General features: G+C 43.9%; 1 protein-coding gene across 4 annotated transcripts in view; it reads right to left on the bottom strand.

The window, feature by feature from the left end:
* POMT2 (protein O-mannosyltransferase 2) overlaps nucleotides 1–25764 on the bottom strand; it is a 156439-nt gene that overhangs the window by 103043 nt on the left and 27632 nt on the right. For 3 of the 4 annotated variants that reach the window (XM_085894961.1, XM_085894960.1, XM_085894962.1), the window contains exons 4-7: nucleotides 19820–19928; nucleotides 14787–14895; nucleotides 14492–14651; nucleotides 10067–10173 (exon numbers count right to left, since the gene is read on the bottom strand). In XM_085894961.1, the coding sequence (XP_085751087.1) occupies nucleotides 10067–10173; nucleotides 14492–14651; nucleotides 14787–14895; nucleotides 19820–19928 (485 nt within the window). The remainder of the gene's footprint in view (nucleotides 1–10066; nucleotides 10174–14491; nucleotides 14652–14786; nucleotides 14896–19819; nucleotides 19929–25764) is intronic. The other variant, XM_085894963.1, reaches the window with a different exon arrangement.

The following is a 25764-nucleotide window of genomic DNA, read 5'->3' as shown; positions in this document are numbered from 1 at the left end:
AGTGAGCAGTTCGTTCTTCATCCGTTTCAGCTGCACTACACCTTGCCTTGCGTTCAATGTTGTCTGCAAAGCGAGCAGTTCGTTCTTCATCCGTTTCAGCTGCACAACGCCTTGTCACGCGTGTTGCGTAACGTGTCAAGCGAGCAGCTCGTACTTCGTTAGATTCCATTGCACGTGCATGATGTGCAGCTTCGTTCCTTCGCTGTCGTAAACGACGACTGGATTGGGGCATTGTGTTGAAGGAAATCGAGAAAGTACAGAAATCGAGAAAGAAAGAATACAGTAAGTCGATAAATCAAGAAAAAAATCAAGAAAGAATACAGTAATCGTCACTGACTGGATTGGGGCATTGTGTTTAAGAAAATCGAGAAAGAAATCGAGAAAGTACAGAAATCGAGAAAGAAAGAATACAGTAAGTCGATGAATCGAGAAAAAAAATCGAGAAAGAGTACAGTACTCGTCACTATCAGGAAGTCCGGAAGTTAAGTCCTCACTGTCCGGAAGTTCGCATATCGCAGTTACGATTATTCGCAATTTAGTTTTAATGGCCAATTGTTCAATTAGCGCGAATGTATTTTGCCTTTTCGCAATGTCGTCGCAATGAAAAACACAAAGAGAAGAGAAGAGAAAAAAAAAACCTTCGTGCAAAAAAATAAATAAAATTACTTCCTGATTCGGAGCATACCAGCACTCTGATGTTACAAAAATTTATGCACCGTCTAATATGAAAACGATCATCACTTGGGGCATTGTGTTTATCTATAAATGCGCATAAGAAATCGCGAAATTATTAGAATACACGAAGTCATCACTATCCGGAAGTCCGTACGTTGTAACCCGTAATGGGGAACGCGGCTGAAGTTCCCTTCCCCATCGGCCACGCCTACGCAGCAACGTGTCTTGTCATTGGTTGGTAAATAAATGCCCATAACTTGGGAAACACTTATCTGATTAATATCAAACCTTGAAAAGGCACATCCTCAGGTCCCCAGCAATATATCTGCCAAGTTTCAATTAGATCGGACCAGCGGTTGTCGAGAAACGGCGGTCGCAGACAGACAGACAGACAGACAGACACACACACACACACACACACACACACACACACACAGATTGCTGGAATTATACACACACACACACACACACACACACACACACACACACACACACACACACACACACACACACACACACACAGTCGTCCCTCGCATTAAACATGTGCACTTTGAACGGTTTTGAAGTTAAAATATTTATCTATCAACACCGAAAATTTGATATAAACGGTGATTCAGAGTTAATTTGTAAAATACAGTATTTGGTGATATCAAGATGAATGCTCATTTCAAAATGTAGGCTTCGAACATCTGCCTAATCACAGTGAATTATGGAGAATCCACTTCATGGTTCGGGTGGTGGGCTTGGGTTCCAAAGATCCTGAGTTCAAATTCCCCTTCCTGTTGAATTAATACCAGGTGGGGTTGACTACCTTCATCCTTCCGAGCTTGGCAAAAGGAGTGCCAGCTTGCTGGTATCCTGTGTCCGAGTGGTGACCCGTCCAGGATTGTGCCCAAAAGCCAAGGACACTCCATAGGCAGCACCAACGCTGTGCACAAAGGATGGTCCCAATGGATGTATGGATGGATGAGGAATCCCGCCAAAACACCAAGCAACACTTCAGTGTTCTGTATACATGCTCTTTACCATAGCAAGTTGCCGCCGCTCACTCCTGACCCTTAGCCATTGCTAACTGATGACCGCTACCCCACACAGAGTAATGCTGCACACCAAAGCATGTACATAAAAATCAGCCTGTTTGGTGAGTACAGTTCTGTATTCATGACCTCTGCCACTGAAGGTGGATAGACGTTATGTTTTCACCCTTGTCTGTCTGTTTGTCTGTGAACATGATATCTCAAAACATTGTGGACGGATTCGGCCAAAATTTGGTGGAGACTTTGGGAATGTGACAGACAAAATGATTGGATTTTGGTGAAGATCCGGATTTGGATACTAGAATTTTTCAAATGATTCAACACCAGTAAAAGATGGGGCCAAAAACGATATATAGCACGATTTCTCAAAAAGTTGTGGACAGATTCGAATGAAACTTGGTGGAAGGTCAGCTGTGTAACAAGGACAAATCAATTCGATTTTAGTGAATATCAGAATTTTTTAATTTTTTTAATGGTCCTTCACCATTGAGAGAGATGGGGCCAAAAACGATATGTAGCATGATATTTCAAAAGTTGTCAACGAGTTCAAACAAAACTTGGTGGATGAGTTGGTTCGGTGACAAGGACAAGCCGATTCGACTTTGGTTTCAGGTCTGGATGCAGGTCTGGCCTATTAGTAATTTTTTTGTATCCAACAGTTGTGCTGCATCACTGTCAGTTGATATCCACCATCAACTTGCTATTCAATGAAGCTCACCCTTCGAGACAAAAAAGGTCAAAAAGTGCCCAAAGTCAACCAGCTTGTTGAGGTATTCTGTTTACGAAAATATCTCCTCTTTCACAGTTAACAGGAGCATGCCAACGATTGGCAGCATGGCACTCAAGCAGGCATCACTGCCTCCCACCTTCAAAGAAAGCTATCTCATCTGCTAAATAAAGCCTTAAAAAGAACAACTGCAAAAATGATGTCAGCAACAAATGTGGCCTCAATCCACTGTCTGGTATGAAATGACAATGAAGGGCAAGGCCAAGGTGGCATCATATCTAATCTGAGAAATGGCTCAATTCTGTTGTTGTGAGAAATGCATACAAAAGCCCTTCGCACCAGAATCACATCTGAAATGTACTAATCAAAGTATATGTAAACGTTTGCTTCCAGTTCCCCTTTCTTGAATCATGTATCCACAATTGTAACAGCAAAATGGGGCACAAGATATTCAGAGGAAGCCTAAATAGTGTTCAGAAGGGAGCATAAATAAAGCATAAATGCTTTATTAGAGAAATTCATCAAGGTGACTCTTTCAACACAAGGCTGTTATCAACAAACTTGCACCTCAAATTCATTTTGTTTAAGCATGTGAGCTTCAGATATCACAGCTACAACATATCCTGACAAGGTTACTCTTATTACACAAGGGCACTGAGGTTCATCAAGCCTTCAATACTATACAGCAAAAGATTATAGGGGGGGGGGAATGTTTTACAGCAGTAGCAACAAATATGAGGTCTTCTTCTAATCCACTGAGGAAATCTCGTAAACGTTGCACAAAATAGGTAATTTTTGATATGAACCCTTTTCCTCCCCTCAAGGCCACAGATGTCATCCATATAAAAATCCCAACCCGAACGTTTCTATCTCGCTCTCCTCAATCCCTTAATAAAAAATGCTCTCCATCCTCTTTTCTCCTTTCTCTTTCTTATCTCTCCACTTTTCTTTCCTTTCTTCAATTTAACCCCCCCCCCCCCAACCAACCATAAATATAAATACAAGCTTGGGTGATGCTTTCCTGAAATTCCATCCATCCGTTGGGACCATACTCTGTACAGAGCGTTGATGCTGCCTGGGCAGTCTCCTTGGCTATTGGGCACAATCCTGGATGGGTCACCACTCCGACACAGGATACCAGCAAGCTGGCACTCATTTTGCTGATCTCGGAAGGATAACAGGCAGAGTCAACCCCACCTGGTATTAATTCAACAACCGAGTGGGATTTGAACTTTGGATCCAAGGATCCCAATCCCACCACCACAACCATTAAGCCAACACCAAGCATTTCCTGGAATTGTTTTGGCCAATTATTAAGTTTTGTAAAAATCATACTTAGAGTATATGACTATCACGAGTGTGAGCCTCGAGTGTCTCGTAGCATTTACTTTCATTTGTGTTTTGCATCATGAGTCTCTGAGTAAATTATTTCCTCTACCCTCAATGGTGTCAAACCCCCCTCAATCCAACCCTCTCGACTTCGCCTCACCCCTTCTCAGCTTCCCCTCACCCCATCCCACCCCTCTAACTTTTCCCCCACCTCACACAATTTCAGCTTCCCCTTCACCCTGCCTTCTCCCACATTCCCTGTCTCAGCTACCCAACCATCCCTTCTCACCTCACCCTTGCCCCACCACTCTCCACATTCCTGAAGCAAACCAATAGCACCTCCTCCCTGTTCCTGTGTGGACCTCATCCATCAGAGGCCTCTGTTCCAAACTGACAGACCTCTCAATCCAGTCCACTGCTGATAAACTGAACATCTGTTCAACAGAATCCTTGCTCGCACAGGACATCCCCAACTCCTTAGTGTCTCTCCCTGGCTATTGTTTGCTTCGGTTCGATTGTCCTGAACCCAGTTCTGGTGGCGGGGTTTGCATTTTATATCAAGAACTCCATTTCTCCCTGTCCGTCTACTGACATTACATACCAAAAACCCCCAGAGTACCTTTGGCTGCGACTTCCCCTCCACTCTCACCTCATGCTTGTCTTTGTGTTGTACTGTCTGAAGAGTGATGAATATATATCAATATCATCATCAATCAACATGTACCAACTTTAACCTGCCATCCCAACTCCCTCTTCCTCACACATGGTGATTTCAAATATCACCATGCTGATATTTATTGGTTTGGTGAAGGTGTCTCCCTCACTGCAGCAAAAAGACTTCTGTGACTCAATCTGTCAATATTCTGACCTGGATTTCTGTCAGTGACAAATTCTCCCCCTCTGGACTTGGAAAAATTCCCTTCTCCCCCTCTGGACTTGGGAAAATTCCCTTCTTAGGAACCATCATTTCTCTTATTCTTTTCCACGTCCCCCCTATTTGTCCAAGTCTCCCTGAATGTTGTCCCTCATCCTAGCTGTTCGTGTGTGATGTCACCCCCCTCCCTCCCTCCCTTTCTACTATTCTTTTCATTCCATTACATCCTGATCCATCCTGTGTTCAAGCTGCTCCATGAACCTCGACACTGTTTACAAAAACAAAATTGTATACACTTGGAGTTCAAGCGTGAAATTAGTTTGAAATTGTTCTTCTGATTGCATCATTATTGTGGAATGAATACACTATGAGTGTCATGTCACATCTATTACAAACTTGTAGTCTGTCCGGTGTACAAGTACACAATGGCCTATTCCTTTTCCCTTAAGCAATCCTGCATAACAGTGACAACCCATCCAGGATTGTAACTTGAGATGATGATGATGATGATGATTATGATGATAATGATGATGATGAAGATGATATACATATAGCACCAAAAATATGAGATTAAAGAAGTGACTTTTTATTTGCAATCTGTCTTCCTGCAAATACTAGCTTTACCTCCAGCTTCCGCAAAATGTGCTCTCTTCTCACCATCAGTATTTACTACCATACCATGATCCTGTGTCACACACTACAAGACTGCCCCAAGCATGTCATCCCTGTTTTCATTATTCTCACTCACCCCAAGCTCCTTACATTTCCGAATGTTAAGCTGCATCAACCCCGATTGCCTAATATTCATAAACATAGTTTGCAATGTTCGAACAGAGGGCCAGAGACTGGTCAGCCAGAGCAGCAAACACCCCACCCACCCCCAGAAAGTTTTTAATTGATTTATCTAGCAGAATGCAGCAGCAAGCCGATTCATCTGTGAGGTTAATGCACCATAAGTTACTGGAAAGTGCATGTTCACGAGACTGTTTGGTGTTCACAAGGAATCATAAGGAAATTAGATGCAGGTAGAGGACATTCAGCCCATCATGCCTGCACCACATCAATTTATCAACACCAGATCAAAAAATAAAATGCAAAAAGTTTTTATTTTATTTAATTTAAGTTTTTTTTTCTGGACTTAGTAGTTTTTCCAGTTTTTTTTCACAAAGTTTTTCCAGTGTTGTGAAGTTTTTCCACAAAGGTAAATTGAGCAGTAAGGCAAACACTGAGATTTAGAGTGAAAAAAAAAAAATCTTGAAATGTCTAGCAAAACCCAATTTAACGATAACATGAATAAGTTTCAATTTTAAATCAATGCATGGGTGAGAGATTGCCGATACCAATCCCCTCTCAGATCCTTACACTGGTTAACACCATGTCGTGGAGAAAATAATTTTAATAAGCATCGTGACCGCAAGGGGACAAGTTTTGCTTTCTCGTCAGGGCGCTTTGTTCATGATAACGGTATCTCAAGATGCAGATTTTGTTTTATGGATAGAATGTACAAGAAATCGTATTTTGAAAATGGTAAATTAGAGTAAAACTTTTAATGGTTTGGGCTGTGTCATGTTACCCATTTTAACCGATGGCTTATGATGCTGGGAACCCTGGTTTAAATCCCATATATGATATGCATTTATCCATTGCCCACTAATGTCCTTGTAATTGATATCAAAAGTACACAGATGCCGACTAATCTTTCTGTCCTATATATGACTTTACATACATGTTCCTCCATGAGCCAGAGACCCATGTTAAAAAAAACAAAAAACAAATTGACTACCATAAAGGATTATACATTCATTTATAATTGGCAATTAGGGGACTTGTGTGTTGTACATGCTTCGCTAAACATTGCTCTATCTAATTTGTGGTATCTAATGAACAAACAGTAATAACCCTTAATCTATATTTACAGAATGCACCAAAACATACATCACTCAAAATTCCATCATTGTAGATATTGACACACACACACACACAATACAGATATGAGAGAACAAAGCAAAGAATACAATTCTAAAATAATTATATTTCAAAGATAGCTAAAATAGGAAGTTGAGAAATAAATGCAAATTGCAAAACTGCATACATTCTCTGAACTCATTCAACTCTTGTGGATCATTTTTGGGACCAGTCAGACAGATAAGGTGAATTGAAGAATCATGGCTGAACCATCATATGTGGCGTAATAGCATATTCTAATACGTTACTGGTCCTTTGGTATACTGAAACAGTATATTGAAGAACCACCACCATTGGGCAGCGATACTGTTGCAGCCGGGGGTCGGGTGAGAAGACCACTGGGGGGGGGGGGAGGAAGCAATCTCGGGTTCCCACCAGACTCCCCGAAATCGCAGGCCGTCGCACATGGATAACACCGTGACGCGGTAGATCGCAAACCGACCGTGAATGCCAACAACTCAACCACGTGACACGGAACCCAGTTAATATCGGTTACTTACAAATAACCACGTGACCTAATTACCAGGGGACACACCCTTGGTATGCCTTGTGCAAACCGGATTAGATGCAATTGAGCGACACTACCAAGGAACATACCGACTAAAAGGAATGGATCATTGGGAATAAAGTCCCAGCTTGGCTAGGACATGGACCATGCTGGATCAATGAAAGAAAAACAAAACGAGCTGGGAACATTTCTACATAAGCATTTATTACAGGCAGGCGATGAAAAATATGTGGCACAGTGAATACATTTATTGTTGTGTGTAAGCAGGGATAGAAAGAAATGTGTGGTGTGACAACAAAACAAGCAGCTTACTAAAGCAGACACAGAGCAGACTTATCCTGATATAATTCTTCTGCACTCTTAACTTAAGTGAGGACAGGTGCCATGACACACACACACACACACACACACACACACACACACACACACACACACACACACACACACACACACACACACACACACACACACACACAACCTGATGAAGAAGAGATAATGAGCAAAAAGGAGAGATGAGGCTACCTTGAAACACCTTGGACGATCTTGTAACAGTCTCGTAATACCTTGCACGATTGACCGACCGCGCCACCCAGTAAGTTTTGGGGGGATGCTCCGCTGAATTATCCCTCCTTCATAGTTGGCGCATTGTATCCTGCTTGACTACGGTGCGGCAAAGCCTCTGCGCCGATCCAGAGAATGGGTGTGACCGTCAGGCGTGAGGGACTTTAGGTGGAGCCAGAGGCGAGTGGGCGGAAGAGGCGGAGTCAAGAGCAAGTGGGCAGAGGAGCAGCAGCAGGCGGAGTCAGGTGGGTGGGAGGAGCCAGCAACGAGTGTGTGAAGAAGAAGATGGCGTGAGGCAGGCACACACAGACACCGATCCAAAGCCAGGCAAGGAGGATGAAGATGACCATGACCACGACTCTCACTGGACGGCCTCGCGATCTGTCATTTATAGGCCCTGCAGTGCAGGGTGAGGCGCCGCCCCGAAGCGATGTGGCCGGGGCCCAATGGGAGCACCCAATTCGTTTGACGCCGCCATGACCTGGCCGTCATGGCCGGAAGCGGCCTCACTGGTGTATCCGGCGATACTTCGCCAAGCTGTGGAATCGTCTCGCTCTGAACCCCGTGATATGAATTGCCCCACACCGAACTCCCGGGCCGTGCTTTGGCGACTGGCCAAGGACTGCGCCGGTCCTGCATGCCCGCTCTGACACCCCCGTCGCACTGCGGTTGGCGCCAATCAATGTGCTTTCTTCGTCCATATGCCATGCGGCCCGGGCGATCAGGGCCGTACAACATGCCTCTACTCGGTGGCGGCTGTGCCGACGAGGAGGTGCGAGAAGATGTCTGCCGTCCGCGGGAGATATTTGTGGCCATGGTGGTGAGCGAAGAATCGAGGGCAAGACGCCGTCGTGAACCAACGCACATACCCGAACAAAGATGTGCACCATGCGTGTCCCGTACATTGTGATGGTAAGATGCCATTGTAATCAGCACACAGACCTGAATGAAGAGGTGCGTTATTTGTGCCCCGTTCTGTGCGATGATAAAATGCCATTGTAATCATTGCGCAGACATGAATGAAGAGGTGCGCTATTCGTGCCCCATATTGTACGATTATAAATTAATTATCACAGGGCTGTGCGTGGGTCCGCCATTTTGCATGCAGTTATCTTTCACAGTCGTGATCTTCACAGGCGGTGGTGTTGCGCGGTGCTGGCCCTGATCTGTGTCATGGATTGAGGGAAAGGATTGGATATAATAATTAGATGCAGAAAAGGGTTGAAAAGAACGTGCTGCATGTGTCCTGCATGGCGTTGGCGTTTATTGTTTCCCTCTACTATTCCCTTCCAAACCGCATCCTCCCAGCGGCGCCGTCGTGTGCTTGAGGCTTCTGGCCTCTTGAGCAGTGGGTGGAGGTTATCGCTGTGTTGCACGCATCCTGTGCAGTCTGGTGGTGGACGTTGTTGCTGTGGTGTTCACAGACGGCCATCTGAGTGCTGTGCCTGCTTCGATTTACTTCAGGAATAAAAGGAAAAGAGTTGGACTGAAGATAGAGATATAATCAGACCTAAATATGAGATCCACACAACGTACTTCATCCCGTTTGACCCATTAGACATGAGGGAAAGATCTAACTGCACATATATTAATGAAATAACTGTCTGGGGACCACTGTATGATGGATGCCATTGCCTTAGAGGCATGCGGTTTTCAGAACCGCAACAATACTCATGAACCCAACAGTTAGTTAGGGCAGGAATATACCCAGAGTTCTGGTGATAACTCGCCATAAAACTGGTCAAATAGCTCTTTGTTGAGACACGATAGAGTCTTTAACATAAACCAGCAATCAATGCTAACAGTCGGTCCCCCATCTGATGGATGGTGAACTTTCGATGCACTGCCCTGTCTGTGAAACACCAGTCTGACAGTATATGGTCAGGTGATGAATAAAATCCAGAGTAGACAGCTCAAAGGCCCTAATTTGGTGTACAAGGCACTCTCTCCTCGTACTGCCTCTTTATCATCTTGAAAGACTGGAAGCAAGGCAAAATGTCTACACCTGGGCAAACACCTTCATCATAAGAAACAGAATGAAATCTAAAATCAGGAATAGGTACATTTTGTGGCCCAAAGTTGTTTGTTTTCTCCAAACAAACCAATACAAAAACATGGCATCGATCCAGGTAAAGTATCAGGCTGGATCTCGACAGCTCCCAAAAACCTATATTGAATCAATATAATTGCAAATTTCCAAATAAACTTTAAGTAAGACATGCCTGACAATTGGAAAGTGGCAACAGGGAGGATGGGGGTGGTATTGATACCGAAAATCCTTCCGTGGTGGTTTGTAATTGTGTCAATATTATGTGTGCACAGATGTAAGCCCTCAATTCAGATTGGTCCATTCTTGAGCTCGATAGTTTTACTGCTTATGCTGAACCCACCTGTTAGAGAGAATAGCAAAATGGACGGCAAAGCAGGCTGTGTAGAGAGATATAGGCAGCAAAATGAGGCAGAGAGCACGGGCTGCAAAATGCTGCATAAACTTCCACTGGAAACATGGAATGAGTCGGAGAAACATTGGTCAAATACCCTGCTGATAAGAAACATGCATCTTCATAATGTAAACCATTTATCCATACAAATAATTTACGTTACAGGTGGTGGAACTATCCAGTCAACCAAGTGAAGACAAAACTGAAAGCGAGTGAAACGTGAATAAAAAAAAATTAAAGATGGCCGAAGTGTGAGGATAGAATATGGATGTGAAACATTGGCTAAATCATGCAAATAAAATTAATTTGCTAAAAATTGCTCCGATAAAGTGAGCAATTCAAGAGCCTTCTTTATGTAAAAATAAAGTTTGATGTCCACATGAGCTAAGCTGATAGTGGATACAGGTACTTTACAGGCTGTGAACAAAAACATTCAATAACAAGTTACAGTTACAACAATAACGAGAAAAAGAGCAATCAGAAATTGCAGACCCTTGCAAGGACTTCTTTTAGGTGGTGTATTTTTATCGGTTTTAGGGTAAATCCAATATGGCTGCCAACCATGTGATCCACGATATTATACGGGTGAACCTTTTGTTCCTTATGGACAGGCGGGCGGTCAAACGTGTAAAGTTTCGCCTCGATTTGTTCAGCCACTTCAGAGAAGATTTTTGAAGGTTAAAGAAAAAAAAAAACACAACATGGCTGCCGAATCACGTAACCGATGACGTGATGAAAATTTTTTTCTGTGGACCATTTTATCCCTAGATGACCCTCAAAAATTTTCATACTGATCGGATGTGGCGTTCTACATATGCAATCATGATGTCATAACGAGGGCACCAATGACATCATTAAAAAAAACAAAAAAAATCAAACTCAATCCGCATGAGGAGTACTTGCTATTTGCCAAGTTTCAATTTTTTCCTTGGTGCGGTTTCAGAGATACAGAGGTCCAAAGTTTTTCCATTTTTCCAGTATGGCTGCCACACCACATGACCTATGTCATAATTATCATTAAAACATTCTGTATTAGTTCTGCATCTGCAAAATCAAGATTATCCAAAATTACACTGAACAATAAAAATTTTTTACTGGAGATGTGTAAAGTGATTTAGACTAATTTGGGTACGCTGATTTCAAAAATCATAACCGTTTTGCTGTATCACGTCAGGATTTTCAGTAACAGAAATATTCCCATTGCCTAGAAGTCAGGATTTCAATGAAATTTACAAAAATTCATTTATTCATTTATTTCATCATGAATGCTTCAAAATTATAGAAATTACAGAAAAACTCCACTAGAATGTAATTAAAAATGCTTTAGGCATTTGGCTTTGCGTTTGTGCTGCTCTGTGTCAGTTTCACGATGCAGGAACCAGCAGAAATCGCCCATCATGTTCGGGTTGTGCCGCCCTTGGTAACGCGTCTCCATGAGTGAAATCTCTTGGTGGAATCGCTCGCCGTGCTCGTCCGAGACTGCTCCCAAGTTGTCAGGGAAGAAGTTCAGGTGCTGGTGTAGGAAATGGATTTTCAGGGACATCCTGGAGCCAAGTTTCCTGAAGGACTCCAGCAGCTGCTGCACTATTTCTTCATAGTTGTCCGCGCGCTCGTTCCCCAAGAAGTTGTCCGTCACAGATTTGAAGCTCCTCCACGCTGCCAGCTCTTTGGGGTTTAGAGTTGTCGGAAAAGTTTCGTCCTTCATAATCTGTCGGATTTGCGGTCCAACAAAGACACCAGCCTTGATCTTGGCCTCCGACAAGGTGTTGCCAAACTTTTCCTTGAGGTATAAAAACCCACGCCCATTCAGATCCATTGCCCGTACAAAACTTTTCATCAAGCCGAGCTTTATGTGGAGTGGTGGAAGGAAAACCTTGGCTGGGTCGACAAGGGCGACATGCTTCACGTTGTGTCGACCAGGTACATGCTCTTTTTGCTCTTCCCAATCTTTCTTCGTCCAGTGATTCTTGTCGTCTCTGCTATCCCAGAGACAAAGGAAGCACATGTATTTCGTGTAGCCTGACTGCAGCCCTAACAACAGCGCTACCACTTTCAAGTCTCCGCAGATGTGCCAGTTGAAGTCATTGTACTTGATGGAATCAAGCAGCTGCCGCATAGTCTCATAGGTCTCTGTCATGCCGAACGCGTGAGCCAGTGGGACTGATGGTTTCTCGTTGCCATTGTGGAGCAAAACAGCCTTCAAGCTGTTCTTCCCCGAGTCGATGAAGAGGCGCCAGTCTGCAGGATCGTGATCACACCCAAGTTCTTTCAACAGACCGTTGATGTCACTGCAGAATGTCATCGTGTCTTCCATCTCAAAGAACTCAGCCATGTCTCTGTGACGTGCTCTGAACAAGGATATCTTGGTGTTAGGTTCAAGTAGATTCCACTGCTGCAGCCTTGATCCAAGCAGCTCTGCCTTCGCCTTTGACAGCGAGAGATCTCTTACAAGATCATTTAAGTCTCCCTGGTTCAGAAGGTGTGATTCTTGAGTGTCGGGTTCAAAAGGTTCATCATCACCATCCTCTTCACCACTGCTTACAGCTATGTTCTGATCAGCTGGAGGTGTTGGAACGGGGTTCTCGTCATCATGAGGCACAGGTTTACGAGCAGAGACGCAGTCAGCGTACTTGATGTGACCTTTAGTCTTCTTGTTGAAGCCGGCGATGCTTGTGCAGCAGAAATAACAATCATCATGATGATTCTGCGGCTCACGCCATATCATGGGCACCGTAAATGGCATGCTCGCGCGCTTGCCCACCAACCACTGAGTGAAGGTTGTGTGACAGCTTGTGCAGCAGATGTGTGGTGCCCAGCTCTGTTCTTGGTCCCCCACCTTACACCCGAAGTAGTGAAAGTAGGCGGCCTTCATTTTCACTGCTGTAGATATACTTCGCTGTTGATCTTTTTTGGTATACCGACCACAGACATAACAGAAGTTGTCAGGATGATTGGTACAGGAACGCCTACTCATCTTTATCTGAAAGAAAGAAATATAACACAAGTTAACAACAATTGTATGAAATAGACATGTTAAAGACATATGTAAATTTCATTGAAATCCTGACTTCTAGGCAATGGGAATATTTCTGTTCCTGAAAATCCTGACGTGATACAGCAAAACGGTAATGATTTTTGAAATCAGCGTACCCAAATTAGTCTTAATCACTTTACACATCTCCAGTAAAAAAATTTTTTTGAAATTTGTTGTTCAGTGTTATCAATAATGCATGTCTACAAATGATCACAGACAAGTTTACATTGGCAGATATTGCATGAATAACAAGTGTGATCACCATTGACCCCCAAAGTTTGTCTGATTTGGTCGATCACCAATTCAGTTCACACTGTAGGATGTTCTGCCATTCATCAACCAGGGTCACTACAAGCTAATCAAAAGACAGTGGGAAGAGAAGTGGTGACTACAAACACACCTCCCTAGGATTTCCAAAACACGCTCAATCAGAAGCAAGTCCAGAGACCATTCAGGACAGTCCATTCGAGTGATATTGTGGTCTTCAAGTGCAGTATGGACAACATGTACACAACGTATATGGATTTTATCATTCATAAATATGAAGTTGTTTACACCTTGATGTTGAGCCACAGATGACTACAGGCATAATGATCTCTTCCCCGAACCTCACACTGGTAATAGCTCCTCTCCGAGTGATGACAAAATCAGTTCTTCAGCTGATTTGATAGCTAGCCCATACCATCTGGCTGGCATCGATCATGCCACCTGATATTGGTTAGGTATGTTTAGTTGGGGTAGAAAATATCACAAGTAGGGATAGGATATGACATGAGATGTTGGTGTACCACTGCTTGAAGTCATAGATGTAAGAGTGTTTTTTATAAACCGGAGAACTTTCCCAGTAATTCCGGTATTTCAGTAGTTTGCCAGTTTACATGCATCAGTTTGGCTCAAATTGATACGCATGCATTCTGCAAATACCAATCTCATCAAACATGGATTCAAAGTCCTGTTGAGATTAAGGCAGCCTTTTTCTAAGTTGAACAAATACTGAGCGACTGCAATGTTACCAAATAGAATCCTCTCTCCTTGCTTAGTGTGCAGCATGTCACATGAGAGTCTGCCACTGAGGCAACTTCTGTTGGACCTGTGCCAGTAAAGTGGTGTTTCTCATCATTTAAATTAGCCTGGGCAGAGAGATTATTCAAAAATGCATGTCAATCGGCAAGATCTTTTGCCACGGTTTGATGTACAGTCAAAGTAGATGTATGAAAATATTATTAAAGACATTCAAAAAATGCTCATCTTGAACACATTGAGAATTCTGAGAACTTCAGGGCTGGGTTTTTCAAATTTGGGAAAAACGAAACATGGAATAACAAAAACGTTTGATGTACCACGGAAAGACGCAGGTCCCCGAGAATGAGCCAGAGGTCTCTTGCAGTCCGAATACCGACGAACGTCACCAAGAAAAAGCCGACAAACTTCACGCTCATGGCACCAAAAATGGTCACACCTGTACTAGCCAACCACAACCACCAGCACTGAGAGAACGGGCTGCAAGACCGGAATGAGATTAAGATGGACAAGAGTACAAAATAAAATAAATAAAAAAGCTACTGTATTTACAAAACAAGGCAATACAGTGACTGAATAAAGATAGGTTATGGACAGTAACAGGATTAGGCACACCTGTTATGGCATTGCTGGAATCGAGCCATGCTATACATAGCTGTCATTATGAAGAAAAGAAGAATGGGATCGAGCAGGATGTACTGGGACAAAGTGAGCAATCCTGTATCTGTAAATAAATAAACATTTCCACAAACTGTTAGAATGGCACACTTACAATGCGACATGCAGCAGGTGTGTTCAACAAACATACAGTAAAATACAAGAAAGAGCATGTGGTGAAACAGCATAGGAACTATTAAAAACGGATTAAGGACAATATTACAAAGAAGTACAAGAATAAATAATTTGCCCATCAAGGACAATATGGGAGAGTGGGGTAATATGGAGAGAGCAAAGAGGAAATATACAATTAAGGTGAGGATTTGAGTACACCATCAATGACATTAACAGACGACGGAAAAAGACGAGTGGAGAAGAATATGAAGGAAAGATGAAATGAGTGAAGGAGGGGAGGTAGGAAAAAGGGGGGAAATACATGGAAAAGAAAGAGAAAACAATATGACATGGAGCAAATGAGAGGAGGGAAGGGGAATAAAAAAGGAAAAACAACAATGATGAGTGTAAAAAAAAAAAAGTGTCCAATGTAAAAGAATGCTCAACTTGGTGTTTACCTCTAAAGCTCATGTAATCAACCAACCACCCTCTGTCCCCAACATATCTCTTCATATACACTGCATCCTGCACATTGTGTGACTTATCACCAGAGGAGGTAAGAAAAGTTCTGTCTGGCTTCGACTCCGCCTCGGTGACGAGAACAGAAAGAATAAGCATGTGTTCTCCAATCCTACTCTGCTGCTTATGCTTGTACTCTGTCTGCTCTCTTTCAAAGCATCCTTCACTTTACATTTACCACCTCCCATCTTGTTTGGAAGACAGAACACATCATTTCTAAACAAAAGAAAGGTGGAAAAACAAAATCCTCTTAACTACAGGTCAGTACTACCTTACAATTATAGAAAAAAAATCATGGAATTGATCATTGCAACTGATAGCAGCCCTTTGTTCTTCTCAAATGGTGTGATCGCAGATCACAGTCACGTTTTGTTCAACCCCAATATGGGGCCGTTCAAAAAAATGTGACGCTATTTTTTAGGGAGGCGCATACGGGCTTGATTAAACTTTACTAATCATTTTTTTTCGACATATGATTAGATTTTTCTTGGTCCCTCGTCGTGAGTAACACTCGCCCAAACAAAGCCGATGGAAATCTGAAGCAACAAACCCAGGCAGCGTATAATCAGCAGAGGCCTACAGGCCTAATGTGTTAGGCCCATCAGAAAACCAAGATGACGGCCATATCATTTCATTTGGGTGCCATGGTGGGTGGAGTCGAGCGACAGATTTGGGTGTGGTCCGGCACCTGTCTGAATTATGGGTGTACATTTCAAAAAAATACCCCCCAACAAGAACAACAACAGCAACAATAACAACAGCTTCAATGTGAAGCCCTTGTCTGCCTGCCACATGTTGCAGGTAAAAATAATTCATCTCCCCAGGGGTTCAAGGTTGGGGGAGGATGCAAATTATTTATGTAAATGTGCATCACACAGTGCATCCTGGGCCAGGAGCACCACTCCTGGTGTGAAGGAGTAGTAAAGTCATAACAAAATACAATTATCTGTATGAAAACCATATCGACATCATGGAAGTGGGGGAAGTATCATACGATATATACTGTTTGGTGTGTTTGTTTGATTTCTATGCAATCCTAAACCGCTGTCCATTGGATGAATTGAAAACAGGTTGTTGTATGTGATGTGGACATAGGAAGCTTTTTAGTATTTAAGAACAAACAAACTTGATGCTCCTGGAAATGGGGACATTAGGAGAACTGAACTGCTGGATGAAATTAGTTGAAAACGAGTGGTTGTAATTATGGGATGCATGGGAAGGTTTTAGAGTTTAAAAAGAAAAAGAAAAGGAATTTAGTCCCAGGTTTTCAGGGTGGGGAGGTAACATCTCAATTCTCTCTCTGCAAATGTGTATCGCATCGTACCACCTCGTGGCAATCTGTATTCAGGTCAGGTATGGGAGCATGTGCCAGAACAGCACGTCGCTGCGTCCACTTTCCGCCGGTACTCCAGGGGCCTCCGTCTGGCCATCCCCCAGGCAGATGCCAGGCCCATCTCCATCTCCTTGAGATGATGGTCAACCTGTTGCAACCATGAGGCACGTGGTCGACCCACTGGCCTCCTCCACTCATGAGACTCCCTCGCTGAGAGAATCTGGTGAGCAGGATCAGAGTCAGGAAAACGAGCCACATGTCCATACAGCCGCAACTGACGCTCACGACTACGCAGGTAACAAATCTCATCGGAGTCTCTCTCAGCAACCGCTCGTTGGACACAAAATCCGACCAGCGATAGCCAAGGATTCTCTGAAGAGACCTGGTACCAAAGGAATTAAGTCTCTGTCTCAGATCCTTGGTCAGAGTCCAAGTCTCGCACCCATAGAGCAAGACTGGAAGTACCAAGGACCTGAAGACTCGGACTTTCGTCCTCCCGCACAGGTACCGGCAGCGCCACACCCCATGATCCAGTGAATCCATGACTCCCCAGGCCCGACCCAGACGTCTATTGACCTCTGACTCGCAGCCAGCAGAGACATGAATATCACTGCCAAGGTAAGTGAATCTCTCCACGACCTCAACATCCTCACCACAAACAGACACAGACAGGACAGCAGCATCCAAGATGTCACCGAAAGCCTGGATCTTAGTTTTGACCCAAGAAACCCGTAATCCCAACGGCTCCGACTCCTCATTCAGCACCTCGAGGGCCCCCAAGAGGATGTCTAAAGTCTCCGCAAAGATGACTGCATCATCTGCAAAGTCAAGGTCCGAGATCTTGACATTCCCAAATGACGCACCGCAACTTGATCTCTCCGACATCCTCCCTAGAATGCATTCCATACAAGTGCTGAAAAGTGTGGGGGCAAGTACACATCCTTGACCGCAGCCCATGTTTCCACAAGCGAACGTGGACCACAGTTGAATTGAGGGTCAGCAACAGGGATTGTAACACCCTTGACGTCCAACTCGACAGTTGGGGGATCAGCCTGGTACAACCGCTCAAAGTAACCGGCCCAGCGGGCCTTCACTTCAGACTCCTCTGTCAAGAGCCGACCACTCTCTGCTCGAACTGTAGTGCTCCGAGGGATGGGCTTGGATGAACGTAATGCGCGAATTCCCCTGTAAGCGGGACGAGAATCACCTGTCCACAGGTGCTGCTCTACCCCCTCACAGATTCCTCGCACATAGGCCTCCTTGTCCATCCTCAGTGCACGTACAGTTTTATGCCTCAGCTCCCTGAACAGCTCAGCTCTGCCATTCAGCCTGGCCCTGCGACTCTGGTCAATGGTATCCAGTGTCCCTTGAGAGACAAAATTCTTCTTTGCCCTGCAGTGAGCTCCAAGGCATCCACCGGCAACATCAAGGACGGTGGTCTTGAAGGCGCTCCACAACTCTTCAGGAGCCCCCATAACACCCAGACCCCCCAAGTGTCCACTCAGCCTGTTCGCAAACTCCTCAGCTACTCTCTCATCCCTGAGCTTGGCAACATCCAGCCTCGGCTGGGATGGTACCATTCTCCAGGATTTAAGGTGCAGCTTTAGAGTTGCTACAACAAGCCTGTGGTCAGTATTGAGGAACTGAGCACTCCGGTAGACCCTGCAGTTCTGGATCATCCTCCAACGACCGTCAATGAGGACATGGTCAATCTCCTTTGCCACACCGCCAGCGTTGGAATACCAAGTCCAGCGATGAGCTTGTGGGCGCTGAAACCATGAACCAGCCACCCTAAGTCCATTACTTCTTGCAAAGTCAAGGAACTTAGTGCCATTCTGGTTCATAGTTCCTGACCCATGGGGACCAACACACACCTCATAACCGTCCCTATCAGTTCCAGTCGATGCATTGAAATCCCCCAAGACTAGAAGTGTATCTCGTCTGGGGCACTGATCAACCACAGACTCGAGTGTAGCGTAGAATGCATCCTTCACGGTGAGATCACTCGCCTCAGTTGGGGCATAAACAGAGACCAGGGAAATGATACCTAAGGAGTGACGAATCCTTAATCTCATAATACGCTCGTTGACCGGTGTTACCTCAATTATCATTGGGGTCAGCTTATTGGACACAGCTACAGCAACTCCTTGGGTATGGTAACCATCAGAGCGACCAGACCAATAGTAGGTGTAACCACCCACCATTATCTCGCCGCAATCCGGTCTCCGAACCTCAGAGAGAGCTGCAATCCCGATGTCCAAACGCTTGAGCTCAGATGATAACAGACACAGGTGATCATCCTCTCTTAGGGATAGGACATTCCAGGCACCCACCCAAAGGGACCGCCTCAGGTTAACCCAAGGAGACCGCCGTCTGGTGGACGACACCTCAGCACCACTCCGACACACTCTCCCGCAATCTGACCCAGGGATGTTACCCCGTGGTTTCCCTCCTATCAAAGATTGGGGGTCCCGAAGGCTTTGCCCCAATCCCGTCATCCGGTGAGCTGCCCTGCGAAGGGAAGCCGTACCTGAGGTACTCCCACGGAGTGGGTTTTCAGATTTTTTTGCGTTTTTGCATTTTGCGGAATGAAGGGTTTTACGGTGGCTGGAGTGCAAATCCTGCCACCAACCTCCTAATAAGAAGTAACCCAACTGCAGGAGGACGTCCGCAGACACAGTTGGGCACTAGATATGGATGGCCGTTGGCTCACAAGGAGCTCCTCCGCCCTTTGACAGGTTTTGTTTTTAATCCTGCTGGGTGTCCATATCCAAACACCCTCCTCACTAGAAAACCTGATGGGGGAGACGGTTTAGTCGCCGACAACCCGACCATGGAACAGGTTAGTACAGGTTTACATGGTACCTGTAGCAGGTCACAGATCGAACCTGACCTGACAGAAATCTGTATTACAAGTTATAAATCATAAAAGTGAGGGAATTAACCTGTCCTTACAGACAGGTTCTTTGCTATTATAATGCAAATGGCCAAAACTAATGAAAGAAGTTGAATAAGCAAAACTCACCAAATATGAGGAGAGCTGCAACAAGCAAAGCAGCGGGTAAAGAATGGGTCAACTCCAGTACTGTCAAGTATCCCAGCAAAACAGCAAGAGTTCCCAATGAAGCACACATCTCAGAGGGGACAATGCCAGAAAGAGAGGACATCATGTTTAGAAATTTAACAACAAAGGACCAGATCGAGAGATCGCAAAATTGCTGAATTGTTCATAAATGTCATCCAGCCAAGCACAATAATGGCTGAAACAATTACAATGATTCAAATGGAAGGAAGTGACATTGTCTCTTTGGTATTGTACCTGGCTGTTCAACAACAACAACAACAACAACAACAACAACAACAACAAAAAAATATATATATATATATATATATATATATATATATATATATATATATATATATATATATATATATATATATATATATATATATATATATATATATATATATATATATATAACCACAATACACCACAACCTGTTGAACACCATTTACGCATGCACAGAGTGAGCAACCCTCTCATAAAACTGGCTGTCTGTCGTAAAGTCTCCGTTGTGGATTGCAAGGCCACGTATATTGCAAAGTACAATTAAATGCGTAACTTATGAAGGGAAAGGGCCAAGAATGGTCTGCTGATGTGTTCAAGGAGGTTCACAGAGGGTCCTACCAGTTATTAAAACCAGAATTCTAAGTTCACCATTCCATATTCAATATGCGTACGATTGCACAAGCAAGTGGTGCAGTACCTCCTCATTATGCAAGTAGATGTGATCATGTGACCAGTTTATAAGGCATCTATTTATTACACATATACAGGTTTTGGTAGGGAGGGGTGGGGAGGGAAGAATTTGGAAGTGTCAACATTGAGGAAAAGAACAGAAGGGAAGAGGACAGGAATGGAGGTATCTCTTTATGGCATACGTATAGGTAGGGAGTATATTGAGGAAAAGAAGAGAATGTAGGATGTTAAGAGAAGGAAAGAAGGTGAGTAGAGTTTGGGAGAGAAAGGGAAGACGATTGGGAGGATGTCGGGTTATCGGCATAGAATATAAGGGAAGGAGCAGAGAAAGGAGACCAGGTAAATAAAAATTCTGCTATATTGGCATATAAAACAAATCAATGACTCCAAAAATGAATGACATGGTAGCAGAATGTCTGAGTGGAGACAGCAAGGATGGGAATGTGGATGGGTTATTAAATGAATGAGGGAAGAGACTTGTACGAGGTATATCGTTGAGAGGGGTGGGGGTTGGGAAGTTGTGGATCCATCCACCATGTGGATGCTGCTCAAAATAATTTATTGGATGATGATGTCATTGGCATCCAGATTGGGAAAAATATAATTAAACAAGTCAGGAAAAATATTAAAAAATGAAAAAACATGTAGGGATGGAATACCCACAAAACAACCAAAAAAAAGGTAGGAAGGTATGACGATGCAGGAATGACACCACAATCCTTTTACGGATTGCCATCACGACAACCTTTGACGTGTTTCCGTCTCAATCCCACAACAAATAAAATACACAATTACAACAACCACACCACAAATCTACAACTACATCCAACATTGACATCTTCAATCAATTGTTAATATTGCCACCTATGTCAAAAGATGTCGGGATGGCAAACCGTAAAAGGATTATGGTGTTGGATTGTGAAGTCATTCCTACCTTATTTGGTTGTTTTTGGTGGATTCCATCCCTACATGTTTTTTCTTTTTTTATGTTTATTTTTTCTGACTTGTCCAACTGCAAAATAACATACAACCAATTGTTTTTGTTGACATATCTTATGGAGACATTAATATACAATTATAAGCTAAAATTATGGAAATTTTGATTTGTCCCTCTCCAGTTATATTGTTACGAATCTGGCAGCCATAAGCACACAACAGCCAGAGTTCTTATAGATCAGTTATATCAATAAGTATGTGTTTCTAGTTAGGGTACCATCCCCGATATCTAATGGGAATTAAGTGTGCGTGCGTTGCAGAATTATTTTATCGTTAGGATTTTTACATCACCAACAACTACAACAATAACGACACCATCGCCCACGTGCATCGTGTCACGTACACGGGTGAGATGGAGAATAGGGTGCTCCCCTGGCTGTTCCGTTTGTGTTCTCAGACACGCACGGTGGGAGGGTGGTCGTTGCCCCTCCAACCAGACCACCCCCTTGCCAAATCAGGGAAGCTATCACCGCAGGCTGGCTCCACCTTAGCAGATGGATTGTTCGGCCTGGCCAATTGGGAGGCCACTAACGAGTCGCCTGACAACCCACGAGCCAATGGGAGGTGAGCGTGCCGAGAAAAAGAAATCGCTCAAACCTGAAAAAAAAAAAAGAAAGAGGAGAGGACGGAGACCGGGTGATCGTGGTGATGGCAGAGTGATGGTCAACGAGGGTTCTGTGGGATCACGGCGATTGCGGTCTACGGTCCCTTTGTGGTGGTGGTGACCAAACAGTGAGGCGGCTGAGCAGCCAGGGATGAGGGGCGTGGACTTCGGGTCATGGGTTCGAGTCCCACCAGTGGTTTCGAAGTCGGTGTGGCCGCACGAAGCAGACAGGTACCACGGCCCGGCTTGACCGGGATAAACCCACAAGGTCCATCTCTTCCTGGGGTATTTGTGTGTACGTGTGTGTGTCCCTGGGCCCCTCTTCAATTAGAATTGTTGAATGCTTTTATTGTACATTATTTACATTTCTTATAGTCGTGATAACTCTGCTCTTTGTGTGTCCCCTTCCCCCTATTGTTAATAAATTCCCCATTTGTTGAATGTCCCAGCTCGTCCTTGTCCTTTCTGCCATTGGTTTGCCGCGCTGTGAACGGGAATTAGGAAGGCTGTTGCCGTAGTTGTACATTTGGACCAACGGGCCTCGGTAACCATCCACTCTGGTTACGCACAGTAATGGCTCGTTCCGCTCGAGGCCTGCTGAGGGTGTGAATTCCCCGGTAGCTTTGCCGCGTGGATACTTAGGTATATTGAAGTTTGCAATTAACTCTACTCCACGCGGTCGAATTATTGGCGATTCATGGTCCTGTAAGGGACCCGTACTTTCGGATTTATCTGAAAGGTACGACCTACATTCCGGGTGTTCGGTGGAGCCGACTCTACTGCTCCAACTCGCGGTCGTGCTCGCCACCGAGACCCGGCACCACAACAATATCCCATTCACCTCCCCTCCTCTGACTCCCAAACTCCTTTGCCATTTCTCCCCACTTCACACTTATATAATCTCCCTTTTCATCCTTCCTATTAGTGCCATGGAAATCCTCCTCCAAAAACCAGCATATCCAATGGGAAATTGCAACATTATGAATCATATAACAAATTAACAAACATAGTCTCAAGAGTGAATCAGCTCGATTACTTTGCCAAGTTCCAAAGTAAGCTGAGAAATCCAAGTTTTAGTGCAGCCATGTGCAGTACTTTATACAGCCTCACATTATGAATGCCACCCCTTTAGTCATGTAGTATAATTCTCGTTGTTAATGGGTGGATTATGTTTGTTTCTAAACCAATTAACTTGATGAAGGTAATTTCATGAGCATGCACCATTTATTCGTTGGCATTTTCATGGCAGAAACAATTGTCATAATTCTGTTGTTTTGTACAGAGAAATGAACAGCGAATGTTTAAATACATGGTTACAAAACTGTCACCCTTCATTTTGTTGTGTATCAAATTGTACCGTCTTCTGTGACAGTTTTATATAATACATTTTAAACTTAGGAGTTAATGTAATTTGGTTATTAGAAAGTGCTCTACTTTTAAAATACTGCAAAAGACAGTTGATACATTTCAAGGACTTTGTATCCTTGGTTTGAGACCTAGTTTCAGCGACATAGAGGGGGACCACAACAAAGATTGTTGGTATGCTCAGTAGGAAGGGAGACAGCAGATTAAGCAAATCCCTGCAATGTAAGAAGGCACAGGCCATTGGAGCAGAAAAGGAACAGCCACCTTCGGACAATCGCTTCATGCGTCCTTACCTCTGCCATCAAAGGTGGATGGGGGTTACGTGCTCACCCCTGTTTGTCTGTCTGTTTTTCTGTGCAGGATATCTCAAAAAGTTGTGTCCAGATTCGGTCGAAACTTGGTGGGCAGGTGGGGTGTGTGATGAGGACGAATTAATTAGATTTTGGTGAGGATACGGATCCAGCCACCACAATTTTTGAAAAGTTTTTTTTTTTAATGTGCTTCTTCACCATTGAAAGATTATGGCCAAAAACAATATATGGCATGATATCTCAAAACGTTGTGGATGGGTTATGACAAAACTTGATGGATGAGTTGGGTAGGAGACAAGAACAAGCAGATTAGATTTTGGTTAGGTACGGATCCAGATCCAGCCTATCAGTGGGACACAGCCTGGTGGAGGTATGCGCTCCACCGAATGCCGTTCAAGCTTGTTGTGTGGACGTGGCCAGCTTTCTATCCGGAGGCACACCATTATCCCAACGTACTAGCTCACAGGAACACTTTAAAGCATGGGAAAGCTAGGCAAATACCCAGCCCCCCCCACCCCCACAGCAGGATTGCATAATAAAGCAATTATTATATTAATACGCCAAGCCATATTTTGTGGAAGTATCTCCTCCGAAACTACCAGACGGATTTTCGCCACTTTCGGTATGCGGGTGCTCTGTGGTCTAATGAACAGCATGGGCTATGTGAGATCGCGCCAGACAGAGAGGTTTGGTAATTTTGGGCGATTTTCTAATTTTTACATTCGTTTGCATGGCGACGTGTGACGTCACCGCTAAGAGGTGTAATGGCGTTATGACATCATCGGTCATTCGCTGACGTCATTACGTCTGTCGGACAGACCGTCACCGCTGAGAGGCATAATGCCACTCCGAGAAAACAGCGTCTGAAATGTAAAACCCTCTTCTGCACATGCTGACTACCTCAGAAGGTGCATTTGACACAACAAATGCAACAAGAAACATTGTATTTAAAGAAATTCTATAAATCACATTGTTAACACTGAATATATTGACGTCCAAGCGAACCCTCACTTTACAAACTTCACGCGGAGCTCGGGTTTGGCTAGTCTACATTATATTGTTACAGTTGTGGGAGTGCGGGGAGGTGTCAATAGTTTACAGAGGATGGATGTCGATTTGTGATGTTTAAGGTGTATTACGCAAGAAATGCCAGGTCAGCTGTGGCATCAAATATAGGACCTTTTTAGATCCTCGTGGAGGATCTCTAAGTCTTACTCACATTGTTGTTCTTGTGGACTTTTTTGTTTTACAGCCTACAGTTTTCATCAAAACTTCCTGAAACTTGGCGTATATATGTACAAATACCCTGCGCAGACAGTAACCATCTCCGATTTTGAAAAGTCCTCTGAGAAAAAAAGTTATGACGTCAAAATATCTCCGCTAATAGAAATCGCCTAAAAAATTATCTCAAACTAGGCAAGCTTTTTGAATTCTGTTTGCGGGAATCGAACAGGGCATTAGCAGAGATGAATTACCGCACATATGATACATCACTATGACATCATATCAATTTTTATGACGTCATTCCTATTTTTTGACATTTTTTGTTTCACAACCCAGAGTTTTCATAGGATCTTCGTGAAACTTGCCATGTATATGCAGAAAGCTCACGTGTAGGCAGTTACAACCATCTCCGATTTTGGAAATTCTTCCTAGAAAAAAAGTTGACGTCATAATATCGCCACTAATGGAAATCGCCTATACCATTATCTCCGAAACTAGGCAAGCTGTTTGAATTTTGTTTGCGGGAATCAAGCCAGGCACTAGCACAGATAATTAATTTATCGCAAACCTGATACATCACAATAACGTCATATTCGTTTTTATGACGTCATCATTAAGAGGACGAGGATCTTAGCTCATTCGAGCTTCTTGTATTTATTTTTCCTTTGGTGTAAACTTTCTGCCATATCCACTCCCTTGACTCCTCACGG

The sequence above is a fragment of the Eptatretus burgeri genome, chromosome 9 (assembly GCF_056783735.1).
Source record: "Eptatretus burgeri isolate ZD-2024b chromosome 9, Ebu_testis_v1, whole genome shotgun sequence".
NCBI classification, from domain to species: domain Eukaryota; kingdom Metazoa; phylum Chordata; class Myxini; order Myxiniformes; family Myxinidae; genus Eptatretus; species Eptatretus burgeri.
This window is presented reverse-complemented; position numbering and strand designations above follow the sequence as displayed.